General features: G+C 40.9%; 1 protein-coding gene across 1 annotated transcript in view; it reads left to right on the top strand.

Moving 5' to 3' along the window:
* The window catches only part of HGF (hepatocyte growth factor), a 240991-nt gene that overhangs the window by 28455 nt on the left and 194017 nt on the right, over window positions 1-18519 (top strand). Inside the window, exons 2-4 of the mRNA XM_069765151.1 lie at window positions 12389-12554; window positions 14183-14295; window positions 16312-16426. Of these exons, the coding sequence (XP_069621252.1) occupies window positions 12389-12554; window positions 14183-14295; window positions 16312-16426 (394 nt within the window). The remainder of the gene's footprint in view (window positions 1-12388; window positions 12555-14182; window positions 14296-16311; window positions 16427-18519) is intronic.

The raw sequence follows: 18519 nt of genomic DNA, 5'->3' as shown, positions 1-18519 counted from the left end.
ATGGTTGTTTGTAGGTTTTTGTGTTGACCGCAAAGCTATCTTTCCTATCCTCGGTCTATTCAGTAAGTCGGGCCTCACTTTGCTAAATCTATTTCATCTCTGTGTTTGTATTTCATCTTTACGCACAGTCATTATATGTGGGGGGCTGCCTTTTCCTTTGGGGAATTTCTCTGAGGCAAGGTAGGCTTATTTTTCTATCTTCAGGGCTAGTTAGTTTCTCAGGCTGTGCCGAGTTGCATAGGGAGCGTTAGGCGCAATCCACGGCTACCTCTAGTGTGGTGTGTTAGGATTAGGGATTGCGGTCAGCAGAGTTTCCACGTCTCAGAGCTTGTCCTATTTTTTGGTAAATGTCAGGTCACCTTGTGTGCTCTGAACTTCAAGGTCCATTGTGGTTCTGAATTACCTGTTCATAACAGTACTGGAGGCCCAAAGTACTAATGCTTCTCAATAGAGGGAAAAGAGAAGTTCTGAGACCATTTTTTTTTCTTTGCACTGTGTTCTGTCTTTCTTTTCCCCTTTACATCAGGGTGGTTCAGAACACAGGTGTGGACATGGATATTCAGGGTCTTTCCTCTTTGATGGATAATCTCACTATAAGAGTACAGAACATTCAAGATTTAGTGGTTCAGAATCCTATGTTAGAACCTAAAATTCCTATTCCTGAGTTATTTTCTGGAGATAGAGCTAAGTTTTTGAATTTTAAAAATAATTGTAAACTGTTTCTGGCTTTGAAACCCCTCTCCTCTGGTGACCCAGTTCAACAAGTTAAAATCATTATTTCTTTATTACGTGGCGACCCTCAAGACTGGGCATTTTCCCTTGCGCCAGGAGATCCTGCATTATGTAATATTGATGCGTTTTTTCTGGCGCTCGGATTGCTGTACGACGAACCTAATTCAGTGGATCAGGCAGAGAAAAATTTGCTGGCTCTGTGTCAGGGTCAGGATGAGATAGAGATTTATTGTCAGAAGTTTAGAAAGTGGTCCGTGCTCACTCAATGGAATGAATGTGCGCTGGCAGCTATTTTCAGAAAGGGTCTCTCTGAAGCCCTCAAGGATGTCATGGTGGGATTTCCTATGCCTGCTGGTCTGAATGAGTCTATGTCTTTGGCCATTCAGATCGGTCGACACTTGCGCGAGCGTAAATCTGTGCACCATTTGGCGGTATTATCTGAGCATAAACCTGAGCCTATGCAGTGCGATAGGACTTTGACCAGAGCTGAAAGTCTAGAACACAGACGTCAGAATGGGCTGTGTTTCTACTGTGGTGATTCCACTCATGCTATCTCCGATTGTCCTAAGCGCACTAAGCGGTTCGCTAGGTCTGCCACCATTGGTACGGTACAGTCAAAATTTCTTTTGTCCGTTACTTTGATCTGCTCTTTGTCTTCCTATTCTGTCATGGCATTTGTGGATTCAGGCGCTGCCCTGAATTTGATGGACTTGGAGTATGCTAGGCGCTGTGGGTTTGTCTTGGAGCCCTTGCAGTGTCCTATTCCATTGAGAGGAATTGATGCTACGCCTTTGGCCAAGCATAAGCCTCAGTATTGGACCCAGCTGACCATGTGCATGGCTCCTGCGCACCAGGAGGATATTCGCTTTCTGGTGTTGCATAATCTGCATGATGTGGTCGTGTTGGGGTTGCCATGGCTACAAGTCCATAACCCAGTATTAGATTGGAAATCAATGTCTGTGTCCAGCTGGGGTTGTCAGGGGGTACATGGTGATGTTCCATTTCTGTCTATCTCATCATCCACCCCTTCTGAGGTCCCAGAGTTCTTGTCTGATTACCGGGATGTATTCGATGAGCCCAAGTCCAATGCCCTACCTCCGCATAGGGATTGTGATTGTGCTATCGATTTGATTCCTGGTAGTAAGTTTCCGAAGGGTCGACTGTTTAATTTATCTGTACCTGAGCACGCCGCTATGCGGAGTTACGTGAAGGAGTCTTTGGAGAAGGGTCATATTCGCCCGTCATCGTCGCCATTGGGAGCGGGTTTCTTTTTTGTGGCCAAGAAGGATGGTTCGCTGAGACCTTGTATTGATTACCACCTCCTAAATAAAATTACGGTCAAATTTCAGTACCCCTTGCCGCTGCTGTCTGATTTGTTTGCTCGGATTAAGGGGGCTAGTTGGTTCACCAAGATAGATCTTCGTGGTGCGTATAATCGTGTGCGTATCAAATGGGGCGATGAATGGAAAACAGTATTTAATACGCCCAAAGGCCATTTTGAGTACCTGGTTATGCCATTAGGACTTTCTAATGCTCCATCAGTGTTTCAGTCCTTTATGCATGACATCTTCCGAGAGTACCTGGATAAATTCCTGATTGTATACTTGGATGATATTTTGGTCTTCTCGGATGATTGGGAGTCTCATGTGAAGCAGGTCAGAATGGTGTTCCAGGTCCTGCGTGCTAATTCTTTGTTTGTGAAGGGGTCAAAGTGTCTCTTTGGTGTTCAGAAGATTTCATTTTTGGGGTTCATTTTTTCTCCTTCTACTATCGAGATGGACCCTGTTAAAGTTCAGGCCATTTATGATTGGACTCAGCCAACATCTCTGAAGAGTCTGCAGAAGTTCCTGGGCTTTGCTAATTTTTATCGTCGCTTCATCGCTAATTTTTCTAGCATTGCTAAACCGTTGACTGATTTGACCAAGAAGGGTGCTGATGTGGTCAATTGGTCTTCTGCTGCTGTGGAAGCTTTTCAGGAGTTGAAGCGTCGTTTTTCTTCTGCCCCTGTGTTGTGCCAACCAGATGTTTCGCTTCCGTTCCAGGTCGAGGTTGATGCTTCCGAAATTGGAGCAGGGGCTGTTTTGTCGCAGAGAAGTTCTGATTGCTCGGTGATGAAACCATGCACCTTCTTTTCCAGGAAATTTTCGCCTGCTGAGCGAAATTATGATGTTGGCAATCGAGAGTTGCTAGCCATGAAGTGGGCATTCGAGGAGTGGCGTCATTGGCTTGAAGGAGCTAAGCATCGCGTGGTGGTCTTGACTGATCACAAAAACTTGACTTATCTCGAGTCTGCCAAACGGTTGAATCCTAGACAGGCTTGTTGGTCGCTGTTTTTCTCCCGTTTTGACTTTCGTACCTTCCGGGCTCTAAAAATGTGAAGGCGGATGCCCTGTCTAGGAGTTTTGTGCCCGATTCTCCGGGTTTGTCTGAGCCGGCGGGTATTCTCAAAGAGGGGGTAATTTTGTCTGGCATCTCCCCTGATTTGCGGCGGGTGCTGCAAAAATTTCAGGCTAATAGACCTGACCGTTGCCCAGCGGAGAAACTGTTTGTCCCTGATAGGTGGACGAATAAAGTTATCTCTGAGGTTCATTGTTCGGTGTTGGCTGGTCATCCTGGAATCTTTGGTACCAAAGATTTGGTGGCTAGATCCTTTTGGTGGCCGTCTCTGTCGCGGGATGTGCGTTCTTTTGTGCAGTCCTGTGGGATTTGTGCTCGGGCTAAGCCCTGCTGTTTTCGTGCCAGTGGGTTGCTTTTGCCCTTTTTGGTCCCGAAGAGGCCGTGGACACATATCTCTATGGATTTTATTTCGGATCTTCCCGTCTCTCAAAGAATGTCGGTCATTTGGGTGGTTTGTGATCGCTTCTCTAAGATGGTCCATTTGGTGCCCTTGTCTAAATTGCCTTCCTCCTCTGATTTGGTGCCATTGTTTTTTCAGCATGTGGTTCGTTTACATGGCATTCCAGAGAACATCGTTTCTGACAGAGGTTCCCAGTTTGTTTCGAGGTTTTGGCGAGCCTTTTGTGCTAGGATGGTCATTGATTTGTCTTTTTCCTCGGCTTTCCATCCTCATACAAATGGTCAGACTGAACGAACCAATCAGACCTTGGAAACATATCTGAGATGTTTTGTTTCTGCTGATCAGGATGATTGGGTGTCCTTTTTGCCTTTGGATGAGTTCGCCCTTAATAATCGGGCCAGCTCGGCTACTTTGGTTTCGCCGTTTTTCTGCAATTCTGGGTTTCACCCTCGTTTCTCTTCAGGGCAGGTTGAGTCTTCGGACTGTCCTGGTGTAGATACTGTGGTGGATAGGTTGCAGCAGATTTGGACTCATGTAGTGGACAATTTGACTTTGTCCCAGGAGAAGGCTCAACGTTTCGCTAACCGCAGGCGCTGTGTGGGTTCCCGACTTCGTGTTGGGGATTTGGTTTGGTTGTCATCTCGTTATATTCCTATGAAGGTTTCCTCTCCTAAATTTAAGCCTCGTTTCATTGGTCCATATAGGATTTCTGAGGTTCTTAATCCTGTGTCATTTCGCTTGACTCTTCCGGCTTCTTTTTCCATCCATAACGTGTTCCATAGGTCATTGTTGCGGAGATACGTGGCACCTGTGGTTCCATCTATTGATCCTCCTGCTCCGGTTTTGGTTGAAGGGGAATTGGAGTATATTGTGGAGAAGATTTTGGATTCTCGTGTTTCGAGACGGAAACTCCAGTATCTGGTTAAGTGGAAAGGTTATGGTCAGGAAGATAATTCCTGGGTCTTTGCCTCTGATGTCCATGCTGCCGATCTGGTTCGTGCCTTTCATGTGGCTCATCCTGGTCGGCCTGGGGGCTCTGGTGAGGGTTCGGTGACCCCTCAAGGGGGGGGTACTGTTGTGAATTCTGTGGCCAAGCTCCCTCCTGTGGTCGTGAGTGCTCCTGCGGCTGGTTCTGTCTATAAGCTTCCTTTGGTGGATGAGAGTGGTACTGTGGCTTCTGAGTTTCCTTCCTCAGGTGATGAGGTTAAGTCGTTAGGTGCTGCTCTATTTAACTCCACCTGGTGCTTTGATCCTGGCCTCCAGTCAATGTTCTAGTATTGGTCTTGCTTCCTCCTGGATCGTTCCTGTGGCCTCTCTATCCTTCATAAGCTAAGTTCTGCTTGTGTTATTTTTGTTTGCTATATTTTCTGTCCAGCTTGCTTTATTGGTTTTTACTTGCTTGCTGGAAGCTCTGAGACGCAGAGGGAGCACCTCCGTACCGTTAGTCGGTGCGGAGGGTCTTTTTGCCCCTCTGCGTGGTTGTTTGTAGGTTTTTGTGTTGACCGCAAAGCTATCTTTCCTATCCTCGGTCTATTCAGTAAGTCGAGCCTCACTTTGCTAAATCTATTTCATCTCTGTGTTTGTATTTCATCTTTACTCACAGTCATTATATGTGGGGGGCTGCCTTTTCCTTTGGGGAATTTCTCTGAGGCAAGGTAGGCTTATTTTTCTATCTTCAGGGCTAGTTAGTTTCTCAGGCTGTGCTGAGTTGCATAGGGAGCGTTAGGCGCAATCCACGGCTACCTCTAGTGTGGTGTGTTAGGATTAGGGATTGCGGTCAGCAGAGTTTCCACGTCTCAGAGCTTGTCCTATGTTTTTGGTAAATGTCAGGTCACCTTGTGTGCTCTGAACTTCAAGGTCCATTGTGCTTCTGAATTACCTGTTCATAACAATATGCATAGTTAGAGTTTGGCTCTGCTAGCCAGTTTGAGCAGTCATCATATGACCTCAAGTATGTGATTTGTATACTTGTTGTCACTTGTCAACTAGACTCTCATCTGCTTTTTTCTATTGAGAGAAGTGGATTAGAACAGAACATTCAAAGAAGCAGATGAGAAGCCAGAAGAAATCTGATGGCAATATGTTAATAACATACTTGCAGTCACATGATGATCAACCAAGCCAGCTAGCAGAAATAAATCTTAACAGTGTGTACATTACACAATATCAGTATTCGGCATACTGCACTACTTGCCAAGAGTTTTCATTGGAGAGGAAAACCCCTATAAAGAGTACCTGCCACTAAATGAATTTCTAAATCCTTTGTACAGGAAAGATATATATCTTGGTACCGTGTTAGCCACCACTTTTCAGTTATCCATTAAAAGGTATCAACCACTGAGGACTCTCAATTCTAAATATTTTTTTAAATCCTTTGTAAAAATCCCAGAGCTTCCCTGATTATTTGGCTCCTTTCAATTTTGTGCTGAATCTCACCATTGCAGAGACAATGTTTGTTTCTTCTGGAGTGTAGTATGTGCAATCTCTGCTTTTCAGTCCAACTGGGCATCACTTCAACAGTTTTCATTGGGGGGATTGCACTTTCACCCCTCCCTCATAAATGCTGTCAATCAAAGCTCCACATATTCTGAGATGCAAAGGCTACTAGACCAGCTTCCTAGCTGTGATTAGCAGCGTATGTGAGTGGAGAAAGCAACATGCCCCTAGAGAAGTTTTTGAAGAAACACGCAGTTGGACTGTAAATCAAAGATTCTGCATACTGCAGTCCAGGAGAAAACAATGTGAATATCTCCGCAATGGAAAGATGCAAAATAAAAAGTGAGTCAGAATTAAGGTATTTAAATCTACTCTTTAAATAAATTATATAAATGGACTTTTTTTTGGTTAAATCATTAATGACCGGGCCAAATTGTTTAAATCTGACCTTTGTCACTTTATGTAGCAAAAACTCTGAAATGCTTCAACATATCCCACTGATTTGGAGACTGTTTTTTGTGACACATTATACTTTATAATAATGGTAAACTTAGGTTGATATGTTTTGTTTATTTATAAAAATATCAAAAATTTGACAAAAATTTCCAAAAATTAGCAATTTTGAAACTTTAATCCAGATGATAAGACCACACAAAAGCATTAATAAATAACATTTCCTTCATGTCTGATTAACATCAGTACCATTTTTTAAAATGTTGTTTTATCTTGTTAACATTTTAAAAAGTTTAAAAATGTAGCAGCATTTTTTCATTTTTTTCAAGGAAATTTACAAAACTTATTTTTAGGGACCTATTCAGTTTTGAAGTGACTTTGGGGGTCCTATGTATTGAAATTCCCTAAAAGTGATATTGTATTTTAAAAAATATTTTTACTATCTAAATGTTTCTTACTTCTGAACAGGTCACTATAGCTGGAAGACTTTAAGGCTGCTGTTTGGCCATGAATTGCCACCGCAAACATCAGGACCACACAATCTCAGGGTGCCGATGGCATTAAAGAGGGAGCCCCCACACTCCTTTAACCATCCAGTTGCTGTAGTCATTATTTACAGCACTATTTAAGGGGTTAAACGGCCATGGTCTGTGTCAACACTGATCATGGCTGATGCAGCAATTTGTCAACTATAGTGTACAGCTACTATATACTGTATTGGCTCCTGTCGAGGGATGTTAGTCTCTTATGTTGCAGGTCAGTTTTAAGTCGTATTGGTGGTCATTAAGGGGATAAAAGAATGAGAAATTATTTAGTATCTAGTGTTTATTACATGGTTATTTATATTTTAGTCAAAACCTGACAAATGTTTAATTATAGAAAAAAGGAAAAGAGAAAAAATGTATTCCAAGGACGCTTTCTTTTCTGTTGCTTTACAATATACTTCCCGCAATGTCACTTAATCTTTTCATTGTGATCAGTAGGGTTGAGCGACTTTTACTTTTATAGGGTCGGGTTTCACGAAACCTGACTTTTTCAAAAGTTGGGTCGAGTGAAATCGGCCGTGCATTGGGTTTCCAATGGTTCCCAGGGTCTGAAGGAGAGGAAACTCTCCTTCAGGCCCTGCGATCCATATTTAAGTGTAAAATAAAGAATTAAAATAAAAAATATCGCTATACTCACCCTCTGACGCGCCCTGGTACTAACCGGGAACCTTCCTTCCTTCGAATCAGCGCTTGCAGGACCTTGCGGTGACGTCGCGGTGACATCGCGGCTTGTGATTGGTCGCGCGGCCGCCCATGTGACCGCTCGCGCGACCAATCACAAGCCGCGACGTCACCGCGGCGTCACGCAAGGTCCTGCAAGCGCTGATTCTTAGGAAGGAAGGCTGCCGGAAAGAAGCAGGGCGCGTCCAAGGGTGAGTATATTCCTATTAGGTCTGCAAGGTCCTGCAAGCGCTAATTCGAAGGAAGGAAGGTTCCCGGTTAGTACCAGGGCGCGTCAGAGGGTGAGTATAGCAATATTTTTTATTTTTATTCTTTATTTTACACTTAAATCTGAATTCCGACACCGATTCCCGATATCTTAAACATATCGGGAATCGGTATCGGAATTCCGATTCCAGATTCAGAAGATCGCCGACCTCATGGCCGACCCCACACAGGGGTCGGGTCGGGTTTCATGAAACCCGACTTTGCCAAAAGTCGGTGACTTCTGAAAGTGGCCGACCCATTTCGCTCAACCCTAGTGATCAGGCTTTGGTGAATTCTACTGAGGGTTTTGCCTCACATAGCAGTGTGTTAAGCATGATATACAAACCACTTACTATTTTCTATTGAAAGATTTCTCTAAATTCACTGTTATAATGTTAACTTTTTACGCTTCATCTTTGTTTTCTTATCGCATTCATCATCTGTACTTTTGTTTTCAGTTTAGCAAGTTGTTCATGGATTTATGACATTTTGATGTGAGGTCCATTTGAAATGGTTAAACTAAAGCTAATGTTCTTAATAGACATTACTTTTTTTATCAAATTGTCCCCATAGAATTCTGATCATCATCTGTTTATTTTTTTGTTTTGTCCATCTGAAAGATAATTCATACTGCCCAAACCAAGGGAAACATGAATCAGACTTTGGCTCTGTAATTTCAGCACCTTATGTTTACATTTAAAAGCCAGCCTGGGACCACGTTGTATAAGGGTATGTTTCCACGGTCAGTAAACACTGTGGATTGGATGCTGAATACAATCGCAGCGTCCAATCTGCAGTGGCCAGATGTTACAGCATAGTGGAGGGGATTTTATAAAATCCTATCTCCACCATACGTGCAGGGACGCCTCCGGCTTCCCTGCGTATTCGCACAGGCGTGTCTTTCTAGACCTCAGCATGTCAATTTATCTTGCGGAGATGCTCCACCTCCGCAAGATAGTCCAATGTATAGGATGCGGTGATTCCGCATGGTTCAATGAACACATGCGGAATCACCGTGTGTACAAAAGCTGGCAGCACTTTGGAAGGAGTGGTCATGTGCTACGTCCAAAGCGCTGACGTATGCTGACTGATTCAGCTGGAATGGCATGGGCGGCATAATTCAGATTTACAACTTTGATCCACTGAGACTGTGATGGCTATCTTAGATGAAGGAAGTCCAGAATGTTGGTCTCACATAAAATGGCAACAGAAGACAATGTGTGGGCACCAGGTAGTGAGACTATATAGTAGTTTGCAAAAGGTTTAGAAATATTTGAAATAATACTGCTGTCACAAATAGAATCATTAGCCTATTTTTTTTATCAATAAACAACATGCAAAATGAACAAACAAAAGAGAAATCTAAATCAAGTCAATGTTTTGTCTGACCATGCTTTGCCTTCAATATAGTGTTAAAGGGAATCTGTTATCACATATGACTAAACAATTAATATGGACATACAGATTTAAACACTTCTGAAAAGAGTGACACCTGTATGCCCCATATCAGATGACTTATTCTGGATAAATCATCAGTTATTACTTTATGTAAATGACCTCTTCCAGGCTATGGGCCATACACTGATCTGCATGAGAATCTGCCTCCAGAGATTATTTTACATGGAGGGGAGTTACCAATGTGACGTGTAATTTATCATGTGGTAAGGCTCATTAATGGGTCTATTTTGACTTTTATGATTGCTTCCAATAGGTGACACTAGAGTTTTAGTCCTCTTACTCTCTGAAAAGGCAATTTGCATGGTTATAACTGACACATCTGCAGGTTCCTCTCAGTGCTTCGGCTTCCATCTCACAAGCATACAGCACTGCAATAATGTTGCAATACAGCAGAGCTCAAGAGCTGCAAAAATCTGCTTTCAAAAAGACAAAGTTCAGCTGTACTGTTCTGTGTTAGCTACTTGTCTCACATTGGTAACTCACCCTTCATGAAAATAACATCTGGAGGCATATTTATCTTCCAGGTAGCATCCTGCCCATAGCCTGGAAGAAGTAATTTACATATAAGAAAAGCATAAATTTATCTGGAATATAGCATCATATTGCCCATATAGATGGCTTAGGAGGCTTGATCCTACTGACTGATTCACTTTAAAGCTTCAATTCTTCTAAGCACACTTGCATGCAGTTTTGGAAGGTACTCATTAGGGAGATTGTTCCAAACATCTTGGAGAACTAGCAACTAGAGATGAGTGAATCATTTAAATTTAAAATATGCCAGCTTTGCTGAAGTTTCCTCCAAAATTCAATCCCCATCAAATAAATTTGCAACGAATCATAGAGAGAGAGATATATTCTACTCAATAAACTAGGTTGTGCCATCAAAGTTGCAGATGCAGAGTAATAAAGGGAAAACTGCATAGCCAAGCAAAACATTATAAACTCACTCTCTTATGCTTTAGAAGTGTGGGAAATTGCCTAGCATATTTTTTTGTGAAATTGAGCCTCCATGGATTAATCTGCTCATCCCAACGAACCATTGTTCTTGTGTGGAACATATGCTTGTGATCTCTTCATGTGGTTCCAGACAAATATGATGATGTTGAGATCAGGGCTCCATGGTGGCCATGTCAGCACTTCCAGGACTCTTTGTTTTTCTTTATGTTGAAGTTAGTCTTTACCTATATTTACTGTATGTTTTGTCATGCTGCAGAATAAATTTTGAGCAAATCTGATGCCTGTTTTATAGTACTGCATGATGGATACGTACCTACCTGTATTTCTCAGTACTGAACACCCATTAATCCTGGCCAAAAACTCAACAGCATTTTCTGAAATACAGCACCAAACTTACAAGGAACATTCCACATGTTCCACTGTTGCCTGAAAGTACTAAATATTGTACTGCTCTCCAGCCTTTTAGTGTACAAACTGCCTTCTGTTTCAGTCAAATACTTCTCGTTTTGACTCATCAGTCCTGAGTACCTGCCGCCATTTTTCTGCATCACAGTTCCTATAATTTAGTTGAGTCGCTTGGCCTTGTTTCCATGTCGAAGGTATGATTCCCAGAGCCCTGATTTCACCATTATCAACTCTGTCTAGGATACATAAAGAGACAAAAGAATGTGCACAAACCTACATCCATAAAAGATCTGTGGTTAGAAATTTGGATCAACCAGCCTGAAAATTTCCTTCAAAAACTGTGCGCAAGTCTGCCTAGAAGATTTGTTGCTTTGATGCCATTTTGAAGCTAACGGGTGGTTACACCAAATATTGATTCTATTTGCATCTTGTTAATTGATGAAAATAAATTATTTTGACTCTTTTTTTAAAGCATTTTTACATTGAATATTTTTTTCCACACCTGCCCAAAACGTGCACACATTACTGTATATGAGAAATGTTTAGACAACTTTTTTGCGCCTGGGTAGAGGGTCACATTAAACTCAGTGTGCTGTACAGGTGATACATGAGCAGAATGTATCCTCCAAGTTGAGAAAAGATCACAGCAGTGACTCTATTTTAGCTAATAAATGAAGATTCTGAATTTATCTTCAATTACGTAAGAATTGTTTAATATTGTAAACCAGACAACAGGTTTATTAGGGTTAAGATATTTATTGTTACATTTTTATTAGCTTTGTTAAATTATTTATTGGTATGAGTTATTGTTATAATGATGCACAGGCAGCACTGTGACTTAGTTGCTAACAGTGTTGCTTTACAGCTGGCGGTCCAAGGTTCAAATCTTACCAAGGACAGCATCTGCAAGGAATCTGTACATTCTCTGTGGGTTTCCTCCCACACTCTACAGAACAAACTTGATAGGGAAATTCGATTGTAAGCCCCAGTTGGCACAGTGATGAGAATGTCTGTGAAATATGTTGGTGATAAATAAGCAAGAATAATAAATACATAGTTTTCATCAAGGTATGTAATGTTAATACAGACAAAAGTGTACAATGTTTGGATTGCCAACATAAATCACAGATCTAATTCCAAAGGAAAGTTGATGGAACTGCTCCGCATCATATATAAATTATGTAAGCATGCAAATCTGGCAACATAGTGGCTCAGTGGTTAGCACTGTAGTGCTGGGTCCTGGGTTCAAATCCCACCAGGGACAACATCTGCAAGGAGTTTGTATGTTCTCCTCGAGTTTTCTCTGTGTACTTTGGTTTCCTCCACATTCCAAAAACATACTGGTAGGGAATCCAGATTGTGAGCTCCACTGGGGGCAGTGATGATTATGTCTATAAAGCACGGTGAAATTAATGGTGCTATATAACCAAGTAAAATAAATACTTTTATGCCTATAGGAGCACAACCCCATCAGTTGAGCATCTCTGCGAAAAAGATTTTTGAGAGCATAGGGGTTATAATCCTGATGCTAGAATTTTCTGCACTGTTGAAGTGTCAATCTGTGTTTTACTCTTTTCAGAGATATAATGAATTTTCTGTTTATGGACATTAATAACTTCTCAATTTGGTACTGAAGCTTTTCTAATAATTTTTCATTCATGTGAATATGTTTCCACAGAAGGCAAGATAAGAAAACGTAATACCCTGCATGATTATACAAAGTCTTCAGATAACACTTTAGTAAGGATCAACAAGCAGCTAAAGATTAAAACAAAACTTTTTAACACCACAGAGAATTGTGCCAAGAGATGCAGTCGGAATAAAGGGCTAGCCTTTACTTGCAAGTAAGTAGTCAATTTCTACTAATACAACTGCCATTTGGCGTTGTATCGGCATTACACCTCACCCTCCGGTGTGTGGAAACTACACAGTGCTTCAAAGGGTTTTTGGAGGATGCCAATTTTGTATGTTTTGTTCATCTGCTAAACACATGTAGGCTTGGCTGAGTACACTTTGGGCTTGACTTTCATCATTTGTTTGAGAAATGTAAAAAGTATTTGTTGTGTTCAGTAATGGTTCATCAGTAATTCAGAGAATATCTCACAATAGGAAAATGTGTATGAATATATCTATAATGTAAGATTTATACTCTTTGCTTAATAAAAATAGGATTATAGGTGGGTGCAGAGCTACAGTGATTATTTTTTGGCTTGGTGAATGACAGCCAGCGGGTGTTGCTACATTCAGAAAACAATAAGTGAAAATAAAAATAAAAAATAAATGTAGATATAAAAAGAAGAGAACAGCTGAATGGCTCGAAATCTGTATACTGGTCAGTAGAGATGAGCAAATAAATTCGAATGGAACTAATTTCTCTTTGAGTTTTGCAAAAATCTGAATATGTTAAAATACGGATTCTTTTTATTTAGTTTTTATGAGGATTCAGAAAAATGGCAGCAGCTGGCTGCCATTTTTCTGAATTATAAAGAGTAATCAAACACTGAAAAAACAAAAGTTCTGTACTGTTCACATCTCTGGTACCTCTACTATTCACCAACACCCGTCTGGTCCTCACCAAACCCTGTCCACCCATCCATGCAAGAGGCGGGTTATGAAAAGATTCAGCAAGGACTAGACCGGTGGTTGTGAGAAGTGGAGGGGCCGGATAACTGAACAGTAAGGTAAGTCGAATTATTATTATTATTTTTTTTTTACATCTTACATTTATTACGCTCCAGGGTTTAAAGACCACAGAGCATAATAAGTGAAATTAAATTTGGGGAGAATATTTTCCACCCCAAAAATGTGCAAATAAGCAAATTCAAATTTTTCATTGATCCGCTCATCTCTACTATTGATACATTTGGCATTTTTTTTCTTCATCCACTGAATGTTTTTATCCCTACATGATAAAACAGTAAACAGTTTCTCTTTGATACAATATGTGCCTGGGGAACTATAAATTGAATAATGTAATATTGGAAAATATCAGATTCCATATTGCAAGTCTTTGAACTGCTTTCAATGTTTCAGAACCTTGGAATTTGTGTAGTGTGAAAGATTAATCCTAAGTGAAATTAGGACAGAAACATAAGAACATAATCACCCAGACATACTGTATTTATTCCTGAATTCCCATGGCTTATTCCAAGATGCATGTCATGACATTACTATACTAGAGGTAAAAGCATGCAGGTAGTTTTGCTAAATTTGACCCACTCAATATGATTGTACCGTGAAGAACTAAATACTGTATTTGTGCTGTATAATTATGATGAATGCTGGTGCATCAAACACAGTCAAAGTCTTTGATAAAGCAATGCACCCCTATGCACTTAACGATATAATGAGTCAGTCTACATTCTTTCTTTATTGCCAACCTATTTGATTGAAGCACAAAAGCCTCTAGTTTTCTAAAGTGGTATTAAAAGAAATCTATGTTAAATGCTAATAAATGCATTATTCTCTCCAGGGCGTTTGCTTTTGATAAAAGCATAAAGAGATGCCACTGGTTCTCTTTCAATAGCTTGTCAACAGGAATAAAGAAGAAACTAGATCATGCATTTGATCTTTTTGAAAAGAAAGGTAACATTTATTCTTATAAAATGCTTCAAAAGAAATGTTTCTGTAACTATTGATTATTACAGCAGTATGTGTGATTACTTACATTTATGTTAGCTGTTTTCTGGGGTCCTTTTAATTCCTTTTGGAAGTTTAATTGCATATAAATGAGGTTTATTAACACTATATTCATAATGAAATAATACAGTGCTAATATATTAATAGATTCAGTATGCTGTATGCTTCTAAACAACATTTACATATTTAATGGTTTCATTATAATTCATGAAAATGATTAGATGAGTCTTAGATGTTTCATTAGGAGGTTTCAGGATTGCATAAATCAAATCATGCGAAATATGGATTATTGGCACTTGTTGAGAAGTAAATGCCTTAAGTCTGTAAGAAAAAAGAGCATATATATTCCATGAGGACTGTCCTTGTGACTGCCATGGTGCTATTAAAACAAATATTGTGTCCAGCCATTGTTACTTTTTCCCTTTTCCTATTTGGTGTTTGGATCAGTCCTCTATTAATAAACTGCAATATTAGCAATGACGAGGTGATGGCTGGAGTATAGGGGGGAGTAAATAGCAAACCATTCTGTCTTGTATAATTAGAACTGTTCCTCTATTATATGGACTTCAGTGACAAAAAGAAAAGTGTATCTTTTTGAATTTTTCAGGGATAAATGGGTTTGCCCTCCCACAGATTTTTTTTCTGCTAAAAATTAATCAAATAAAAAACATAATTTGCAGATCTTCTGCCACTTTCATTACATTGAAACCTGAGTACTAGAGTTGAGTGGATCAATCCATTGCAGATCGAATTTAAGTTGAATTTCCTGAAATTGGCATTTTCATGCGAAATCTAACACTTTGAGATTTGAATCGCTCTTGGCAAAAAAACATGTCCTCCATCATTTCCCAAAGTGCTGAAGCATCAGAGAATGGGATAAAGTATTTTTCCATGTGTCTGCGGCTGCCTCATTATGTCCTGAAGCTATGACATCTAACGCATTATCATACATTGTATAATAGTAATCAGTACAGGGGTCACCACAGATCAACGGTTCCCAGTGGAGCACAATTTGATTGGCAGAGTAATTTTCAATTCACAGAGTCACTGGATATGTCTATCTTTCCTGTACTGTGTAAGCTCTTATGGTCAGCAGGGTCCTCTTACTATATCTCTTGTAGAGTGTAAGCTCTCATGGTCAGCAGAGTCCTCTTTCCTTTAGAATGTAACATCTTGGGGTCAGTGAGGCTCTCTCTTCCTCTCTTCTATAGATTGTAAGTTCTTATATTCAGCAGGGTTCTCACTCTTCTATAGAGTGTAAACTTATTGTCAGAGGTGTCCTCAATTTCTCGTTCTCTCTTGTAGAGTGTAAGCTCTTATGATCAGCAGGGCACTCCCTCTCTCTCATATAGGCTATAAGATCTTATGGTCGTCAGAGTTGTCTCTCACACACTGATCTTCCTTATGTGTATTTTCTGAAAAATTTCAAGCCATGCGGTATTGAGATTTGTACAAATTTATTCACCCAAAATCAATCTTCACTCATCTTCACTGAGTACCTCCCCAGTGTCTCTACAGTCTGTCTAGTGATTGGCTGCAGCATTACATGTCTGGATCGAGCAGGAAGTAGAGAGCTCAGTGCTTTCTATTTCATCAGGAAAGATATGTAAATGCTTGAGAAAATGATCACTGGACATAGTGGTGACAATCTCGTGACCGTTACATCTATGGATTGGTTGTAGACTTTACATGCTCATCTAGACTTTATAGAAAATACAGAAACAAGGAAGAAATTCGAGCCATGTTAGAATAGGAGTGGCAGAGGATCAGTAAGATAATTTAGTATTATAATTTTACAGCATTCTGGAAGATTTATTTAAAAATGTTTAACTGGATTATGGGGACCATGTGCTCAAACTAAAATTAATAGTGGCAGGGTGTAGATGCACAATTAATGTATAGATATAAAATGGATTACCATATTTACATCTATTAACTGTGCTTTCTGAATAAACAAAACAGATTATGTCCGTGACTGTATTAATGGAAAAGGCAGTAATTACAAGGGTTTACGGAACACAACAAAGAGTGGCTATGCCTGCCAGTCATGGAACTCTATGATCCCACATGAACACAGGTAAGAAAGAAATTTCAACTTATCCCATGCACTAATATATTCTGCTTAAGTGGAAGTCCATTTTACTATTGACACAGAATATTGATAAATGTTTAATTGCTTGTGAAGAAAAGAATAATTCATTATGTGTATAGTCAGAACAATTAAGATTAAACTAAACGTTTCAAGGTTTTTTGATAAATTAACTTTGTAGGTTAGTGAGGGTCAAGGCCCTTAACGCCAACTGATTACTTAAACATTTAGCTCCTCCATGAGTGCACACACAATATTGTATGGGCTTAATAAAAAGTCTATGGATCATTTAACTGCTGTATGCACACTCAAGCCAAAGTGGAGCTCTACCTGATGAACTGAGGACCTTGGTATAGTGGTTTAAGCAATCTGTGTGGGTCTCACGACATAAACCGCCAAGAATCTGCAAGGCATTTAAGGGTCCATAATAGTGATGAGCGAGTGTGCTCGTTACTCGAGATTTCCATGCATGCTTGGGTGTTCTTTGAGAATCTGGGGCGTGCTCGTGTTTTATGTTTGCATTCCCGCAGCTGCATGATTTGCAGCTGCTAGACAGCCTGAATACATGTAGTGGTTGTCAACACTACTCCATAAAAATACATAAAAAAATTTGAAAGATTTAGTTATACTTTAAGTAGCAAATGTTTGAAATAGTCTCCAAACTTTTTATTGTATGTTTACCTCCAGTCTAGTTCACTAGTTAAATAGAAACTACCATGTTGGATATGCTACTTGCCTGCAGATATAGGATTAATCTGTAGGTAAATAGCACTTGGAAGTGGTTTGATTGCCATACTGATTGCATGGATACCAGGAGAATATTTCATTTATTCTTCCTGTGAACCATTGGCTTTCAGTCATAGGGGCTTGCCCGTGCGGCTACAGTAACTGCTCTCAGCATTGTGATCATCAGCTGTAATCAAGTCCCATTACTTTGATTGACAGACAGATTTGCAGTGCATCAGTACGGCAGCCGAGTACCTTTCTAAAACTATTCACCTGCATATTAACCCCATATATGCAGTGAAATAGCGTTATCCTATGTGACAGGTTCCGTTTAAGCTAGTTCCTATTATTTTAGTGCCCTTAATGTTAGGGGTCGAGTTCCCGCTTCTGCACAGGGGGAATCTCGAGCCACTTCCGCTGCGGTCTCCCATTCTTGTCCAGCCGCAGTGGAGCCTGCTCAGCAAGGACGTCGGTCCCAGCGTCTTGCTCATTCTCACTCTGTTCTGAGAGTTAGTGCTGCTTCTCCAGTCTCTGCCATTAAAGTCAGTGCTGGTCAGCAGCGAGCGGACTTCTCTGGGACTAAGTCCTTGTCTGCATGTACTGAGCATGCCCAGCGTAAGGTCTCCCGTTGGAGATCGAGGGTCATGTGCTCAGGCTCTGCAGCACATTCCATTGGTCCTCTTGGCAGGTCCTAGAAGGGCAAAAGTGCTGTGGCCACTTCCTGTGCTGCTGCTATATAAACTGTGCATGACCGCACGGCCATGCGCTAGTATTGTCTTACAATTGCTTATGTGTGTATGTTGTGAGTGCAAGTCGTCCTTGGAAACCCCTACCCTATTGAATGTCTGTTCGCGGAAGGTGTATGGCTGCTATCTAGTGCCCGACTTAGCCTACAGCACTAAACACACATCACAGTGTCCTGTAGCTGTGCCTGCCAGTACGGCGCCGTGCGCCTGCCTTGCGCTTTCCATACCCGAGTCTGGGTGGTTAGTGGCGTCCGTTAGTGCGGCATCGCTCGCACTCTTGTGCACATAGATTTCTTAAGGTTCTCTACACACCCAGTTGCGGTGTTACGCCAGCAAGGGTCTAATCGGGCTCCAATCCCTTCTGGGGTTTAGTCCGCTGACCACTTGCTCGCGCACTAGTGCGGTACTGCGGTCCTGTGAATTAACAGGATCGCTTTCTTCACGCTGGGTGAGGTTTAACCCACGCGTGTATACTTTAGTGTACCGCCATATGGTCTGCAAATTGCTAGCAGCAGGTTCTCACCTGCACGGTGGACCCCGGACTGCGAACGCACCTTTATCATCTGTCTTGGTGCGTTCCGCCAGTCCTAACAGAATACTAGCGCCAGG

Source organism: Ranitomeya imitator, chromosome 4 (assembly GCF_032444005.1).
Source record: "Ranitomeya imitator isolate aRanImi1 chromosome 4, aRanImi1.pri, whole genome shotgun sequence".
NCBI classification, from domain to species: domain Eukaryota; kingdom Metazoa; phylum Chordata; class Amphibia; order Anura; family Dendrobatidae; genus Ranitomeya; species Ranitomeya imitator.
This window is presented reverse-complemented; position numbering and strand designations above follow the sequence as displayed.